This window comes from Biomphalaria glabrata, chromosome 5, assembly GCF_947242115.1.
Source record: "Biomphalaria glabrata chromosome 5, xgBioGlab47.1, whole genome shotgun sequence".
In the NCBI taxonomy this organism is placed as follows: Eukaryota; Metazoa; Mollusca; class Gastropoda; family Planorbidae; genus Biomphalaria; species Biomphalaria glabrata.
This window is the reverse complement of record NC_074715.1, coordinates 48,654,956-48,672,608: the sequence shown is the minus strand read 5'-3', so window position 1 is coordinate 48,672,608 and position 17,653 is coordinate 48,654,956. Positions and strand designations below refer to the sequence as shown.

Genomic DNA, 17,653 nt, shown 5'->3' with positions numbered 1-17,653 from the left:
TACAAGTGTAAGAAGCCTACAAGTGTAAGAAGCATACAAGTGTAAGAAGCATACAAGTGTAAGAAGCATGCAAGTGTAAGAAGCATACAAGTGTAAGAAACATACAAGTGTAAGAAGCATACAAGTGTAAGAAGCATACAGGTGTAAGAAGCATACAGGTGTAAGAAGCATACAAGTGTAAGAAGCATACAAGTGTAAGAAGCATACAAGTGTAAGAAGCATACAAGTGTAAGAAGCATACAAGTGTAAGAAGCATACAAGTGTAAGAAGCATACAAGTGTAAGAAGCATACAAGTGTAAGAAGCATACAGGTGTAAGAAGCATACAAGTGTAAGAAGCATACAAGTGTAAGAAGCATACAAGTGTAAGAAGCATACAAGTGTAAGAAGCATACAAGTGTAAGAAGCATACAAGTGTAAGAAGCATACAAGTGTAAGAAGCATACAAGTGTAAGAAGCCTACAAGTGTAAGAAGCATAAAAGCATTGAATATAAATCGTCTCCCTGGCCATATGTAGACCTATTTCTCAATGATAAAACCAAAATACATCTTTACTATATATGAGAGTCATTTCTTATTACTCTCGGACATGACAACATTTTACAACGTCTAGTGTGTCAGACAATTTAGTGTTGTTTTTTTTTGTGTATTTTATATCTAAAATATTAATTCATTTAAGACTATTTTATGACCAAAAGAAAATCCGCTGCCCAGGACAGATGTGGACGGTGATATAAAAAAAATGTAAATCAAACACCGACGGACAATGGTTATGCCTGCACTAGATGTGGCAAAATATGTAGGTCGCAGCTGGGGCTGAGTAGTTACGAAAATGTCACTATCATTTGCAGTTGCAAGACTTTCGAATAGCCTTATTACTATTATTCCAATGGGAATTTATTTTGGTTGGTTAAGCCTATAATTTATGGAGGGTACAAACAATTGAGGTAAAGAGACCCATCTGAAGTTTATTTTTTTATTTTTTCACTTAATAATAATAATAATAATAATAATATTATAAATACTCTCCGCAAGAGGTTCTCGAGTCTACTGAACATCTGCTGTACTGGGATAGGCCTATTCTGACCGACAAAACGGTAGATTTCAATCGCCCGGATCTGCTGTTCATCGATAAAAAAGAAAAAACCGCTACCATTATCGATATCGCCGTACCACTGTCTCATAATTTAAGAAAAACTGAGATAGAAAAACAAAGAAAATATGGAAACCTAGGCTTGGAGATTAAGCGTCTATGGAAATTGTCCAAAATAACAATATACCCCATTGTTATATCAACCGAGGGGATAATAACAACTGACCTCACAGACACCTTCAAGGCCCTTAACATTCCTAGGAACATCTTCGTTGCCTGTCAGAGGGCGGTACTGCTGCAGACCTGCCACATCACCAGAAAATTCCTCAGTGGAAACTGTTAAAGGGACTACGATGAATTTTGTTTCTCTTTAGCGAAACTCGACCCTGGCAGCGCCAGAGAATGACTACTCGTTCATTTCTAACATAATAATAATAATGGTATAGTTTTTTTTCCTATATTCAATTTCACATCAGTAAAAAAAATGTTTTTAGGAGTAGACAACTTAAAAAACGTATTTCCACTACAAGGAAGAAGTCATTAACTGCCCTTGCTGTCGAATCACATAGCTATAAAAATGAAACTAATTAAAAATCAATTTCTTAGTGAAACAATGTTTGTAATTTATACGAACATAACGTATCGAGATATATATGTTCGTCATAACGTCGCAAATATAAACCGTAGGCCCACTTTTCAAATGTAGTCATGCAAGTGTCCAGGAACTGATTTCTGTAAGTACAATTTTTCATTTGAGAATAATTCTCTCCTAGTTATACAATAAATCTCATAGGGCCAATAAAAATGTGTCCTTCTAGTGAACCTAGCCTTATTTAACATGTGTTTTAACTTTTAAAAAAATTATATGTTATCAAAAGTTTATTAATTTTTAAACTAGAAAAACAGAAAATACTTTAAAAAAAACAAAGCTTATATTGAGTGTAGTTGTATCAATTTAAATCAGTTATGTAGTTTGGGCCATTATAGAGCTAGACATATAAATTCATGAGATTAGAAATATTTTTACCAATTGTTTTTTTTTTGTTTTCTCGATGCGCTATGATACTATTAGCCTACTTTTCCGGACCAGTTGGGAATTTGGGAAAGGGGGAGGGAATTCTTGGTGAATGTTTACACAATCGTTTTTTAATAGAAATAACAAAAATTACTAATGGAGTTCATTCTTACTCTCAATATGTGAAATATTTTTGCAAATGGTTTTGAGATGTTCTTAACAATATTTGTATTACTGCAAATGGTTTTGAGATGTTCTTAAAAATATTTGTATTACTAAATTAAATGTTTTTATATTTTTAATTTTTTTTTCATTTGAATATTTGTTGGGTTTGTTTTGTTACGTAACGATTTTTCAGACCATTCTCGCCCTTGTAACAAATCGTAACAAATTTTATAACTCCCTCTCCCCCCCCCCCCCCCCCCCCGTTTAGTCGTTATGTGAATGTATATTATTTTATAAGGTGTTACAAAGATTATGTTTTTAAACTGAGATGCTAAGAACTTGATTACTTTGTAGACACACGTGTACTTCCTTGGTTCTGTCGTTCTAACCAACTTCCATGCACTTGAAATTCTTATACTCCAGTTTACGAACACATATTGTTTATTTATGTAAAATGATCAAAGTCCATTGGATCGGTTAGCACTGAGGACTCGTAGAAACAATAATGAAAAAAAACTTCTCTGAAACGGTAAGATAAAACTAAACTCTCCACTCACAAAAGTCACTAACTGACTAAGAATTACAAAACATCCAACCCCCCCTCTCACAAGGCAAATACAACTTTACCTTGTCAACCGCCAGCTCACCCCCCCCTCCCCAAACTCCTCCCCCGAAGTTAACAGGAGACACAGATTGGTCTAAACTTTATCCTGATAAAAGGCCTTTCTTCGTCTTGTTTTTAGACCGAAAGATCAAGACTAGGAAAGATGCTTCCAGGTGCAAGTCTGCTTTTGCTGTCTGCAGCGCTCTGGGGACTGAGTGAGGGATGTTGGGGCACCCCAGGATGTCGGGTTGTGGATATGTCTCATTCTCTGGACACCCGTTCTCAAAAATTTCCAATCATGCCAGATTTTCATTTAACTCTTCTGACAAGGGGAATTCAAGATGGTGGATACTGGTATGTGCTTTTTAGCTCAAGTATCATCAAATTTAGTCTTGAATTTTAAAGGCAGTTGTCTTCGATTTAGAACTTAAAGAATAAATAATTAATTTACGGGACTATGATGTGACCCACTTGCGATTGAAACGTTTTGACATACCTGAAGCAATTTGTTTTTCCTTTGCTATGGGAGGGCGGGAGTATCAACTTCTTCTTTGTAATTGCCGTAGGAGTTAGGTTTAAGACTCTTGGAATTCTAGGCACAAGGAAGCCCACTTCCATCGGCGTGTCTAATATACTGTTGTGTTTGAGTGGGATCCAAGCAGATGTAAATTTGCTACATCACAATTACCGATGGCTTTGAACCCAATAGCCTCAGCAGTGCGGATGTCTGCTCTAGAACGGCTCCTTGAGGAACGATCAATGGATAGTGATATGGTAGTCGCGGATCTCTGCCATCCAGTGTAATGGCTTTAATAGGCCCCGTGCTAACAATAGTAAATTTTAACTTAACAGGGATTCTGCTTCCTCTGATTTTCCAGGAGCTTCTGGAAATCTCCTGAAATTATTAAAGTATCATGAAATATCATAAAATGTCTTAAAAATAGACAACATTGTCATTTTGGGGTGCCATACAATATGGATAACGCCAATCCTACTTGCGATAAAAAAAACAACCGGCAATGTCAGCTTTCATTTAATAAAAATAATAAGGCGAATTTTAACCAAAGCAAGAAGTTCAAATACTTAATTTACTGTAATAGTCACTGGCATATAAATATAGATCTAAATCATCTCGATCTCTTAAAAAAAATCAAAAGCGATATTTTTACTAGTCAATAGAAAATGTAATCGCCTATCGTAAATGTCTCGTCAAGTTATATTGATCGTGATTTTGTACTTAATAAAGTTTGAACAAAACACAAAGACGTATTTATTTTCTAACCCCAAAAAAATCTTAATTTTGACTTATTATCGTTATACGTATCCAGATTAGGCCCCGCGCAATCCGTTTCGCATAGGGCCCCGCAATCTGTAGGACCGGCCCTGGGTAGAATAAACATAAGGTAAGGTCTTTTTAAAGTGTAGAATGACGTCATTATCTGTATGTTCACGTTCAGGACCGAGTACTACAAGTTTGACACGCCGGAACACATCAGCACGCACATGGATGCGCCCTCACACTTTGCACAAGAGGGCTGGAAGCTGAACGAGATCCCGATTGAACGCTTCATGGGGCCTGGAGTGGTCATTGACATCAGAGCCAAAGCAGCCAGAAATCCAGACTACAGACTGGGGTGAGTTTTACGACTCTTGTCAAGTATCTAGACAGTGCCAGGTGTAAGTGGATATCATGGGCGTTTTTGTGAGTGTTTGTGTGAAGGGTCCTTTGTTTTAAAATGAACTTAATCAATGCAAAGTTCAAGACATATCAGAGTAAAATGAACAAGATTTGTTGCATATTTAAAAGAGGCGCAATGGCTGAGTGGTAAAGCGCTTAGCTTTCGAACCGGGGGTCAGGGGTTCGAATCCTGGTGAAGCCTGTGATTTTTAATTTCTGGGTCCTCAGGGGCTCAGGGCGCATTTGAGTCCACCTAGCTCTAATGGGTACTTGACATGGCGGTTGGTCGTTGTGACACACTCGTTAGTCGTTGGCCACAGAAACAGATGACCTCTATGTCACCTGCCCCACAGATCGCAAGGCCTAAAAGTAGAGCTAAATACATATTTAAAACATTTTAAATGTTTAGTTTGTGGAGCCCCCACCCCTCCCTCCCTTACCCAATTTTTCAGGAGACTCCCTTGGCGGCTGTACTCTACGTATTGACATTGATCCAATAGTAGTTTCTAGGTTAATAGTAGTTTTGAGATATTTATTTCTTAAACTTTTTTTTTACATGTTCTTCTCTGGTGTTTGAAATAGCATTGTGGATCTAAGAACATGGGAGAAAAGGTATGGAAAGATTCCTGATGGCGCGATTGTCTTTCTGTGGTCTGGCTGGGATGTCAGGTACCCAAACACGACATTATTCTTCAATACAAATCCTTCGGATGCCAGTTTTCATTTCCCAGGTGAGTTAGGTGATTAGTAAACTGGTAACGTCACTAGTTTGTCCTTTATCTGGATGGCTGCCTGGTCGTGCGGTTTGCACGCTGGACTATCGTTCGGATTTATCGACGGTCGAGGGTTCAAACCCTGCCCGCTCCCATCCCCCGTCGTCCTGCGGGAGGTTTGGACTAGTAAGTAAGCTATCTTCAACTCTGATAGAATATCCGAACATGTAAAACATTTTACAACATTTTATCTCTCTTGATCATCATTCCTTTCATTTCATTTCACTTTGTTAACCCTGATCATTAGGTTCTTGATAGAGGGTGGATCTAAATCTTTTGAGTAACGTGGGGCTTTTTTTTTTAAACCCTAGCTATTATAAACCCTAATCTGATAAATATTAAATTATTTTGACATCTTTCCTACCTTCAAGTTCTTTGTGGGCACTACTAAATATAACTTTTATTATAATAAACAAAAAAATCAAACTGATATGAGATAAAACAAATGTACTAGACTTTAGTAATAATATTTCCTAACAAAATCTAACTCAGGCTCACGTTCTGGAGTCGTCTGTCTAATGTTCACAACCAGGGGCGGACTGGATGTCAAAATCGGCCCGGGCATTTCTATACAATCCGGCCCCAAAAATGTTATATCATATGATGAGTATCCAATTCTAGGTCTACCTGTCCTCAAAATCATTGTTAAGGTTGACAATGTATCGATCACTGCACACATGCTCTATGTCTTTATAAGAAATATAGGCCTTTTATTGTTTTGTTGCTAAGCCTGTAGGCCCTACATGGATGGAGCCTACTAGTAGCACTGTCTACGGATTAGATTATTTCGGAAAATGTGTTAGATTAAATTAATATTGCACTGTACAGCCTGTAAAAGATTTATCTAAACACGACGTTCAAATGGTCACTTTTATAAGGGAATATTATTACAAATTTTAACAATTTAATACGTGTCTTAGTGGTATCCATGTGCACTTTTAGGTGGCCCTACGGGCCCATTTGGATACAGGCCCACCAAGCATTTGCCAGAATGCCCATATAGCCAGTCCGCCCCTGACAACACTACCTATTTTGCATCATTCACAAAATCACTAATCTCTTTTCACCGTCACCATAGAAACACACAACACACGCACTCCATAATAAGTGTATGGGAGTTTTTTGAGAAGGAGTGTGTGTTTGTGTTCAAGTGTGCTAAGGAGTGTGTAAGTGTGCATGCGTGAGACGAAAGTGTGTACACAATTTTGAGTATGTTTTATTAATGAAGACCTACATAATAAGCCCATCTTGAATGGACAAACTACTTTAAACTATTAATTCAGCCTACGAAATTTTCAGATAGTAATTCACACCTTTGGCTAATTTGTGTCAGTTGTGATAAATCGTTTTTACTGTTTAATCCTTCATTTGTTTTAATTAATATTTCAAGGCTTTCCAACACAAGGGAGATAAGTCTGATTTCAAATTATAAAAAAGTGGTGCAATTATTAAAGAAGGGAGCGGGGCATGTAAACTATTGGCTTAAGTCGCTAAGCTTGTCAAGATCAAGATTTCGAATCTCGGTGGAGGACAGAGTTACACTTTTAGATTTTCTTAACGCCTAAAGCTTAGAGCCTATCATACAATAATCTTACCAAATAATGTCTACAACTTGGACTACAGTGCTCTTACTAAGAATAAGGATATTTTAAATAAAATTAGATCCTGATGACTATCAACAGACATTTCAATTTTGAAAAACTAGGCAATATTTCGCAGGCTAGATTTAATTACATACTATGAATTTAAATAAGGTACTCTAGTTATTTCATGTTTTATTACATAAGACATAATAGGCTTACATCTGTTTAGTTGTCTACCAGAAGTTTGGTGCTACAAGTCAACGACCGTAAATAACAACAACATAGTATTCTATAACATTCTCACACATGACATGACAATGAAAAACAAGTAGGCCTACACATACTCTCTCACACACTCACACATTCTCTCTCACACACTCACACATTCTCTCTCACACACTCACACATTCTCTCTCACACACTCACAAGTACACACAAAATGATCATTATATTATGCTATATTTAATATCCAGGATTTCATCCGGCGGCCATGTCTTGGCTTGTGAACAAGCGCAACATCAGTATGATAGGCGTGGACACGCCCTCTGTGGACTACGGACCTAGCACCACGTTTGAGACTCACCAGGTCATGTGCAAGGCCAACATTATGGGTCTGGAGATGGTCAACAACCTGGGTTTGATCCCGGCCTCCGGCGCTCACATCACGGCTCTACCCATTAAGCTGCTGAACGGCAGTGGAGGGCTGACGAGAGTTGTAGCCACTTTTTTTCAAGAAAAGAACTGCGCATATTAAAAACAGTGTATTCAATCTTAGACAACCACCAGCACAGTGTAACAGCTCCGTTGTTTTCCAAAAACAAGGGACTTAACCAGGTAATTGCTAGTACAGCAGGTTTATCGAACCTGCAACTGACAGTAGGCCCTAAAACTAGATAGAAAAAATTCAAATATTATTGACATTTGAGTATACAGAAATAAAAACACAAATATTGAATGTTCTAAATGTCTCTGTGTGTTTTTTTTTTTGTTTGTTTGTTGTTTTTTTTTGGATAAAATAATTTGATTTGGGAACTGTAAACAGATGTAGTGTTACTGAGTTGTTTATTTTCTGCGTATGTCCAGCGTGTCAGAAGGTCATGTCCAGTGTGTGTGTTTATAGTACTTCAACAATGTGAGACTGAGACATGCTTGTATTCGTTCACTGCTGACTGTAGCCTAATCTTGTTGAATAAAGCCAATGTTGTAGGGTTCTTATATTTGTTATTACATTGCAACAGAGTTTACTACCACAAAGTAAAATTTTAATTTTAGCTGTTAAAGTTGTTAAATGCCACTAAGATAAATTATAATAATAATGGACCAGAACTTTAACCTCCATGGTATAAAAAAAGGGGAAAAAAAAATTAATATCAGTGTTAAGTGTCCACCAAACAAGGTCGGAAAAAAAACAAATAAAAAAGATTAGTTCAAATTTTACTTTCATCAATAGTGGATGGCTGCCTGGTCGTGCGGTTTGCGCGCTGGACTGTCGTTCAGATTTATCGATGGTCCAGGGTTCAAACCCTGCCCGCTCCCATCCCCCGTCGTCCTGCGGGAGGTTTGGACTAGGAAGTAATTATCTTCAACTCTGAAGGAACATCCGAAACATGTAAAACATTTTAGTATACGCTCCTCGACAAGATCGTAGAGGCGACCTGTGTAGTGGCTATTGGTGGAAACTGCCCACAGGTTGCGACGTTGCAGGTCATGGCCATCAGAGACGACTGGTCTCATCTAGCCTCGAAATAAATGTATTTTTTTTGTATCTATCCAGATCAAACAGGAATATTTAATTCATAGGCTTACAGGTTCTTTTATTATTTGTTATAAAATTGATGTATGTACTTTAATTGGAAATTAGCATTTGGGATGACTACAAGCCTCAGTGTGGTGCACTGATCAACCTGCTCCAAGCCTCAGTGTGGTGCACTGATCAACCTGCTACAAGCCTCAGTGTGGTGCACTGATCAACCTGCTCCAAGCCTCAGTGTGGTGCACTGATCAACCTGCTACAAGCGCTGCTATATTTCAGTGAAGTATTTTTAAATGTTATATTAGCGCTTCGTTACTTTGTTCAAGGGATTTAATCTACGTTCTTGTAATTAGGTTAACCTGGCCAAATGGTTCTATCACTTAGCTTATTTTAAAGGTTCTCATATAGCTTACGGACATTCATTCAAGAAAGAAGATGGTTACGTCTTAGGATTATCCATGTGTCAATGTAGTTGTGCAGAGAGTCAAAACTCTACTACGTCTTCATGGCTGATTCAGGCAACCCGATCCAAGCTCTAATGGCACAAGGGAAGAAAAAGGTCCTGTATGAGCTCGTCCTAGTAAAATAATAAGGCTTCTCCTAGAGTCCAATGATTATAATTATAAGACTTGTCACAGAGTCCAATGATTATAATAATAAGGATTGTCCTACTGGAGTCCAATGATTATACTTATAAGACTTGTCCTAGAGTCCAATGATTATAATAATAAGGATTGTCCTACTGGAGTCCAATGATTATACTTATAAGACTTGTCCTAGAGTCCAATGATTATACTTATAAGACTTGTCCTAGACTAGAGTCCAATGAATATACTTATAAGACTTGTCCTAGAGTCCAATGATTATAATAATAAGGATTGTCCTAAAAGTCCAATGATTATACTTATAAGACTTGTCCTAGAGTCCAATGATTATAATAATAAGGATTGTCCTACTAGAGTCCAATGATTATACTTGTAAGACTTGTCCTAGGGTCCAATGATTATACTTATAAGACTTGTCCTAGACTAGAGTCCAATGAATATACTTATAAGACTTGTCCTAGAGTCCAATGATTATAATAATAAGGATTGTCCTAAAAGTCCAATGATTATACTTATAAGACTTGTCCTAGAGTCCAATGATTATAATAATAAGGATTGTCCTACTAGAGTCCAATGATTATACTTATAAGACTTGTCCTAGGGTCCAATGATTAAGGAGGAGTGAAGTAATTCACGTGGTTACTCAGGTCCAGCTGCGACCCAATTTATTTTCCCACACCGACGCAGACATAATGGTGGTCCGCCGGTGGTCAATTCTGGTGTTGTTTTAGTGTAAGGAATATGGAAATGTGTCTTATTCGGGGAGGAATTTTCATTAACTAATCCACGATCTTTTTTTTTTCTTTTACTTTAATATATATGTTTCAATCTTAACAAAGCTCTAGTGACATCAATATTAGAGCCACTTTTATTATGATTAATATTATTGTTTTAATATTAACAAAAGCTTTGCGGCATCTCTATGCAAATGCTGAACATATTTCACCTAGATCTATATCTTAAAGTGAAGCTGTATCATCCCTATAATTATGATTTGTAAGATAGTTCGTCTCATCGTCCTACTTGAGCGCGCTCAGTGCGCACTTTTACACATACAAAGGGGGGTGGGGCGATCTGGGAGATGATTGATTTTGTACTTTTATTCCTTCTACTCTCCCTTTGCCCTTTAAAGCTACCAAGAATGTTGCAAACATGTTACGTATTTATTTATTTGCAAGGCCTGGTACATAATCATAGACATAATAGCACAGAGACAGATCGTGTATTTGTTGTATGATTTGAAGGAATTGCTGGATGATTCGGTAAGACAATGCGTTGTTTTGCAAATGCTGAGTATATTTTACCTAGATCCATATCTTAAAGTTAAGATGCATGCAAAATAAAAAATAACCAAACAAATGCTATTTTTTTTTTATATAATTAGATTCTTTTCAAAACAGACAAATTACTACTGTTTAAAATTATAATTTTGTCTTTTGACCGATGCTGCCCTGTCAGCTAGCCCTAGGACAGATGCATACACATACAAAAAATTTTGGCGAACTCTGCCGCTCCAGAATTGGCTTGATAAGTTACTCCATATTCTGCCCCATCTCGAGACGTAACCAAAGCCAGTGACTCATCTGGGTGCATCCATTGTCACTGATACAGTCTGACAGAGTCGCTGATACAGTCTGACAGAGTCGCTGGTACAGTCTGACAGAGTAATGAACAAACGAGTGTTTGAAGAGTTCCACTCTTGTCTTGATGGACAGAAGTTGTCCACTTCGAGACGTTTTGACGTAATTATGTGTTTTAATTTAACACTGTGAATGACGTCTAAAATAACGTCCGGTCTGGTCCGTCTTAATCATTGTGTTAGCTTTGAGTGGTGTGTAAACTAGGCCTATAACAAAAGTAGGAGTGAATAGATACCCTTGGCAATTAGAAATGCTTTATTTGCAAAATGTTTGACATGTTTCGGGTGGCCCTTTAAAGTTGAAGATAATCTACTAATGTCTACTTCCTAGTTCAAACCTCCCGCAGGACGACATAGTGATGGCAGCAGGCAGAGTATGGACCCGAGAACATCGAGACGACCGTACAACAGTCCAACACGCATACCACACGACCAGAGCAGACTACGAGAGCATAATTCAATCAAATTATATAAATCTAGGAAACCACATATGATTTTGTAACAACACATCATGCGAGTTCTCAATCTGACTGCCCTTTCGATGTCAAATTTTTTTCAAGATCAACTATAGATAACAGCAACCTGCTAACCCCTACATCATAATGTGTAAATTGTCAGATACTAATAAGGAAGCCCTCTTTCCAATTCTTCTATACCTGTCCCGTTTCCTCTTATACTGTCCAATTTCTTACGTTTTGACTAAGACTAAGACTAAGACTGCTTTATTGATCCTTACGGAAATTTGTTGTGATTACAAGGACTCTTTTCTCATATAAAGACAACACAACAGAAAAATACACATAAATACAACAGACAACATAAAGAGTTCATTCAGCGACTTCACACAGGTATCTTGGTGCATTTCATGTTCCCTGATCAATGAGTGGCGGTGATAGAGTCTGACCGAGTGAGGTACCGCTCAGTTCTTGTTTTAATTCACAGCAGTCGCCCACTTCGCGACGACCTGACGTAGTTCTGATGGAGCGGGTGGCCGTTGTCTTCCAAGATTTTTTCGATTTTTCTTAGGCACTTTTGTTCAAAAAGTTCCTTTAAATGTGGTAATGTTGTGAGTGTAATTTTTTATGCTTTTTTAATGATGTTTTCTAGACGTCGCAACAGTTTAGATGAGGCGTTGCCTTGCCAACAAGTTATTCCGTATGTGGTAGAAATTTGTTGAGTTCTATACAGCGATCTCTGAAAGGCAGTGTATCACTTCATCTCATTTCAGAATTGCCATTTTTTTTATTCCCCAGCTCTAGATCTAAGACAGAAATGCTTTATTGTGGTACTAGCTTGCTGTTGGTGACTGCTGCACTCTGGACAACTGGCGACGGATGTTGGGGCACGCCAGGATGTCAGATTGTGGATTTGTCTCATACGCTGGACACTGAGTCCATAAAGCTTCCATTCTTTCCTGACTTTCATTTCACAGTCTTAACCCAAGGTTTACAACCGGGTGGATTTTGGTAAAATTATTTATAGGATTTAAATATATAGAACGTAATTACAGTCAGCGGTGTGCAGAATGTCGAATCTCCTTATCTTATCTTCTTATCTTATATAATACAGACGTTACTTCAAAAAAGAAGATGATTACGTCCTACGCGTCATGCATTTAGTCATGCATATTAACCAATGACTTAAATTCTGACAAGTCACTGGTTTTCCTGGCTAGCTCAGGCAACCCATTCCATGCTCTAATAGCACTAGGGAAGAGCGCCTTCTGAGAGATACAAAAAAATGAAACCTATTTAATATTTTAACAAATAACTAGACATGTATCAACAATTACCCATCATGCAGTGAGAACACAATTCAATCAAAGTTTGTAAATCTAGGAAATATTTGCCTTCAGTTGTTTGTTATCCACTTAATGTATTCAAGGGATAAAAGCTCACAGAAGATCTGGTTTTACATTGCAAGTAAATACAATTTGTTACTGCAATTATGAGTGGCTTACTCAGCGACAGCACCACCGGCTCATTGATTTTTGACACACCTAGCTTATGTTTTAAGCACCTGGCCACTAGCCTGCTCTGATTGATTGTATAAGTTCCGACTCTGTTTTTTTTTAGTTTATTATTTGAGGTAATGAAAAATCTATTATTTTTTTTCTGTTTTAAAAGAAAATAGTTATTTTGTCTTGTCTTATCTTATCTTATATATATTTCAGACGTTACTAAAAAAAAAAAGATAACTATGTCCTACGCATTTTATGTTATGCATGTTAATCAATGACTTAAACTCTGCCAAGTCGTTGATTTTCCTGGCTGATTCAGGCAACCCATTCCATTCTCAAATGGCACTAGGGATGCCAAGGAATATCCTTTTCCTATATTATCTTGAAATATTTTGTCAAGTAAAACATTGCAGCGAAATTACCGGCCACGCTGATCGTTTCTTACAGACCCACGGTAGTTTATTTCAATTGCACTTCTTAATGTCAATGCAACGTAAACGTATGTAACATGTAGGCTACGTTAAAATTGACAACTGACAAACAACTTATATGAAATGTTACTTCTCTGTTCGAATTATTCAAGCGTGGTCGAGAGGCCAAGTGCGCTTGAACTTGGCTTGGCTTGGCTACCTATGAAGGGGGCTCGAGGTTCGACACCCGACTCGGGCAGAGTTGTTTACTGAGCGCCTAAAGGCAGCACGGAAAACCAACTCCTAGATACCCCCACTGGTCCACAAATGAGATTGGACCAAAGCGCTCCGAGCATGAAAGTAGCGCTATATAAAAGATATATATATATATATATATATATATATATATATATATATATATATATATATATTATGTTATGTGATGTGATATTATGTTATGTGATTATGTTCGCATCTCTCCAGGTTAGAATACAACAAATTTGACACGCCAGAACACATCAGCACACACATGGACGCTCCAGTACACTTTTTTAAAGAGGGCTTGAAACTTCACGAGATCCCGATTCAACGTTTCATGGGGCCTGGAGTGGTCATTGACGTCAGAGGGAAAGTGGACAGAAATGTCGACTACAGACTAGGGTAATTCATGCCAGTATTTCAACATGGCTGAGTGGTAAAGCGCTGGTTGTCATGGGTTCGAATTCTGGTGAAGACTATCTCTAATGGGTACTTGATATTAGTTGGGGAAAGTTAAGGCGGTTGGTCGTTGTGCTGGCCACAAGATATCCTCGTTAACTGTGGGCAACAGAAACAGATGACCTTCACATCTTCTGCGCTATAGATCGTATGGTTTTAAAGGGGAACTTAACTTTTCACTTTTATACACAGGCCACATGGCAATGCTCATGCTTTATTTAATTAATTGACGACCAGCGGCCCATACTTGACCTATGACCCATTGCAATCGGCCCTATTGAAAATTTTGATCAAAGCTCATAACGAAGCCGCAGTTCGATGGAATTTTTTAAATTTCGCTGCGGCTTGAGACAAAATTTTCTGAATTTATTTGGCTCCTGGGACAAAAGAAAGTTGGGCAGCACCTGTATATTTAATCTTACTTTCTTCCCCTTTTTTTTGTGTTAGCTCCCTTTGAATATACTGTTCATTGCAACTTGTAATATATCTTCTTAAACCCATAGCTGGAGTAATAACTCTTCTTTTAATTTAGTGTCGCAGATATTCTGAGATGGGAAAGAATCTATGGACCAATACCAGATGGCGCCATCGTCTTCATGTGGTCAGGATGGGACGTCAGGTACCCAAACAAGACATTGACTTTCAATTCAAATACAATAGAAGACAGTAGGACTTGGCATTTCCCAGGTGAGTGTGTGAGAAGCTTTTGTGTTGGCTTCTTTGCATTTATCTCCTGTAGTCACAGACGAGACATTAGCCTGGGCATTAAATATGGTCGGAATGTTTTCGTTGGTTTGTTCAAAGGAACGGCATTATCTGATATAGCATGGGGTCAGAGTTGTCGTGGGTTCTGCCAGAGTGTAGTACTGTGTGTTGCAAGCTGCTTAAAAGTCTCCCGGTCTATGATTTTTCCTCAGTGTTGACTCCCGAAGCCTTTCCCGTGTTTTGGTATAACCACAAGGTAACAGAGGTTTGGATTTAGAGTTTCCCTTTACCTATGTGGATAGTGTAGTGACCAAGTTTACTTTAGAGAGTGTGTTAGTTTTGTAAATAAATATAATGTGTATTGTTTTTTTTAGCGACGGTAAAAGTAGTGACGTAGTCAGACAGACGAAATGACGTTGCAGAATATGCGTACATGAAGAACAAGATGGCTAGAGCTTAGAGTAGGTTGAATAGTGATAGAGACGGAGAAGTGACGACGGCTCGGGAGACAAGACGAGCATCCCATTTGTAAATAAATGCATCATTTAAAGTAGTACGAAGTCTTGAGTACGTCTATCTTGTTCAATTGTAATGTTCTTTGGTTAGTTTAGACTGATTGAGTGAAATAGCATTAGATTTGCACAGCACCAAAGATACTAGCCAGAACAATAGCCAGCCATACCAAAAAGCCCTTCCAGCCTGAAGATTAGGCCTACTAAGGTGCCAGTTGCTCAGTTTGACCCCTTCTCCTGTCATGGATAACAGATTCGCCGGACACTATATCTGAGCGTCACGTGAAGGCCATGAATTGTACCGGTTGTCACCGGTTATTTGAGACGCATGCCACTTTATAATACAAAATTTATTGCCCCGAGAAGATTAGGTCTTACGCCGTAACCCTAAATTACCGTCATATTTGAAATGTTTGTTTGTTTGTAAAATGTTTTACATGTTTCGGATGTTCCTTCAGAGTTGAAGATAGTTTACTTCCTAGTCCAAACCTCCCGCAGGACGTCGGGGGATGGGAGCGGGCAGGGTTTGAACACAGGACCATCGATAAATCCGAACGACAGTCCAGCGCGCAAACCGCACGACCAGGCAGCCACCCATAGCTGCTATCAAATCTAGTAGACTGTTTATCTTGTGGCTGCTATGACAGAGAAAATATCTGACTGGAATATAAAACTGCAGCACATAAATATAGATCTGTGTGGTTTTTACAAAGTAGTTATTAAATAAAAACAAAAGATCCATTGCCAGAAAAAACAAAACAGAAAAGTCTTGAAAAAAACAAACTCAAAACGTATGAAATCAACATTTGAGAGGAATTTGTTAATCTATGATCTTTCTAAGTTGGTTCTCTTTTATATAGGCCTACTTTTAATATTTGCCTACAATTCTAGGATTTCATCCGGATGCCATAACATGGCTCGTTCAGAACCGCAACATTAGTACCGGTATGATAGGCGTAGACACGCCTTCGGCGGACTACGGTCAAACCATCAACTCACCAGGCCATGTGCAAGGCCAACATCTTAGGTCTAGAGATGGTCAACAACCTGGGTTTGATCCCAGCTTCTGGATCACTCATCACGGCTCTAACCATCAAATTTCGGAACGGAAGTGGAGGTCTTACAATACGAAACATAAATAATTTCTAATTGCTTTTAAAAACATACTCTTGTTCATTAGAGTTTTTATTCTTCTTTTAAAGGCTGGGGCGATTCTAAGTTTTGAGGAAAGACTTGCAACATGCTAAATAATGAAAATGTGTGCTATTAAAGGGATTGTTTTAAATAGTGGCCTTAGTAAAGTAAAGTTCCCCTTTCAGACCTTGTGGTCTATAGGGCAGATGATGTAAAGGTCATCTGTTTCTGTGGCCTAGGGTTAACAAGGGTGTCATGTGGCCAGCACAACGACCAACCGCCATTACTTTTCCCTAACTAATGTCAGGTACCCATTAGAGCTGGGTGGACTCAGAAGCGCCCGAAGATCCCGAAATTAAAAATCCCAGTCTTCACCAGGATTCGAACCCCGGTCCACGGTTCGGAAGCCAAGCGCTTTACCGCTCAGCCACCGCGCCTCAAATAGTGGCCTTACTCGTTATATTTAATTTACATATCTATGTTTGGCAACAATTGCAGGATTTCATCCCGCGGCCATGTCTTGGCTCGTGGAGAACCGTAACATCAGTATGATAGGTGTGGACACGCCCTCTGTGGACTACGGGCCTAGCACCAATTACGAGACTCACCAGATCATGTGCAAGGCCAACATCTTGGGTCTGGAGATTGTCAACAACCTGGGTTTGATCCCAGCTTCTGGCTCATTCATCACGGCTCTACCCATCAAACTTCTGAACGGAAGTGGAGGTCTTACAAGAGTTGTGGCCATGTTTAAAAACTAGGAAAAAATAATAATATCAAACTACTTGAAAACTCTCTTTGTTGGCTATCATTGTATTACTGTATTTCTTTAAAATGACACTAGGCCTATAACATTTTGTTGATGTTATTTAAATCACAGAAGTTTTTTTTCGAATAAAGATATTTGTTTTCGTTGGTCAACAAAAATCTGGTATTAAGAATGCCAAACAATGACGATGTGGACTATTACAGTCTAGGTCTACTCGGTGCAGTTAGAAGAACATTTTGTCACCGCGTTATTTTAGATGGCCGTTTGGTGACGTAGGGTTCATATTATATTACTTGTAGGCATTGCCAGGATGGATACTTGCAGGGCCGCTGCAAGGGGTGTGGCCGCCTGCGTGCGAAATACAAAAAATACGCTCCCCCTTCTTTTATTTCTAGAAAAAACAACATATAACTGAGCTGGACGCTACCAAAAGTGCCCTTTGATTTAAATCCATTTTTGTAGACCATTCCATTTTTTCCTTTCATAATCGCACCGTTGTATCGCTCAAGTAGAACTATGAACTATAGAACTATGAACT

At 38.4% G+C, this 17,653-nt stretch overlaps 2 protein-coding genes across 3 annotated transcripts in view; both read left to right on the top strand.

Annotated features, from left to right (window-relative positions):
- The window catches only part of LOC106071543 (isatin hydrolase-like), a 28,653-nt gene extending 20,790 nt beyond the window's left edge, over positions 1-7,863 (top strand). The window contains exons 2-6 of the mRNA XM_013231683.2: positions 1,799-1,827; positions 3,017-3,231; positions 4,335-4,511; positions 5,138-5,286; positions 7,385-7,863. Of these exons, the coding sequence (XP_013087137.2) occupies positions 3,041-3,231; positions 4,335-4,511; positions 5,138-5,286; positions 7,385-7,665 (798 nt within the window). The 5' untranslated portion in view covers positions 1,799-1,827; positions 3,017-3,040 and the 3' untranslated portion in view covers positions 7,666-7,863. The remainder of the gene's footprint in view (positions 1-1,798; positions 1,828-3,016; positions 3,232-4,334; positions 4,512-5,137; positions 5,287-7,384) is intronic.
- A 2,588-nt stretch (positions 7,864-10,451) lies between these two features.
- On the top strand, positions 10,452-17,112 carry LOC129926444 (isatin hydrolase-like). Of its 2 annotated transcripts, none has more exons than XM_056030511.1 (5): positions 10,452-10,531; positions 12,162-12,374; positions 13,762-13,938; positions 14,528-14,682; positions 16,845-17,112. In XM_056030511.1, exons 1-5 carry the CDS (start codon positions 10,524-10,526, stop codon positions 17,105-17,107), a joined length of 816 nt encoding a protein of 271 aa, XP_055886486.1. In that variant the 5' UTR covers positions 10,452-10,523; the 3' UTR covers positions 17,108-17,112. The 2 variants fall into 2 exon arrangements, with proteins under 2 accessions (XP_055886486.1, XP_055886487.1); XM_056030512.1 differs by lacking the exon at positions 10,452-10,531 and adding an exon at positions 11,853-11,974.
- Positions 17,113-17,653: the final 541 nt, after the last annotated feature.

Bases quoted from the DNA above. Each gene is read 5' to 3' on its own strand.
- LOC129926444 (XM_056030511.1), top strand. The intron at 12,375-13,761 runs GTAAAATTATTT...GCATCTCTCCAG, and splicing joins TTACAACCGGGTGGATTTTG to GTTAGAATACAACAAATTTG. The intron at 14,683-16,844 runs GTGAGTGTGTGA...CAACAATTGCAG, and splicing joins TAGGACTTGGCATTTCCCAG to GATTTCATCCCGCGGCCATG.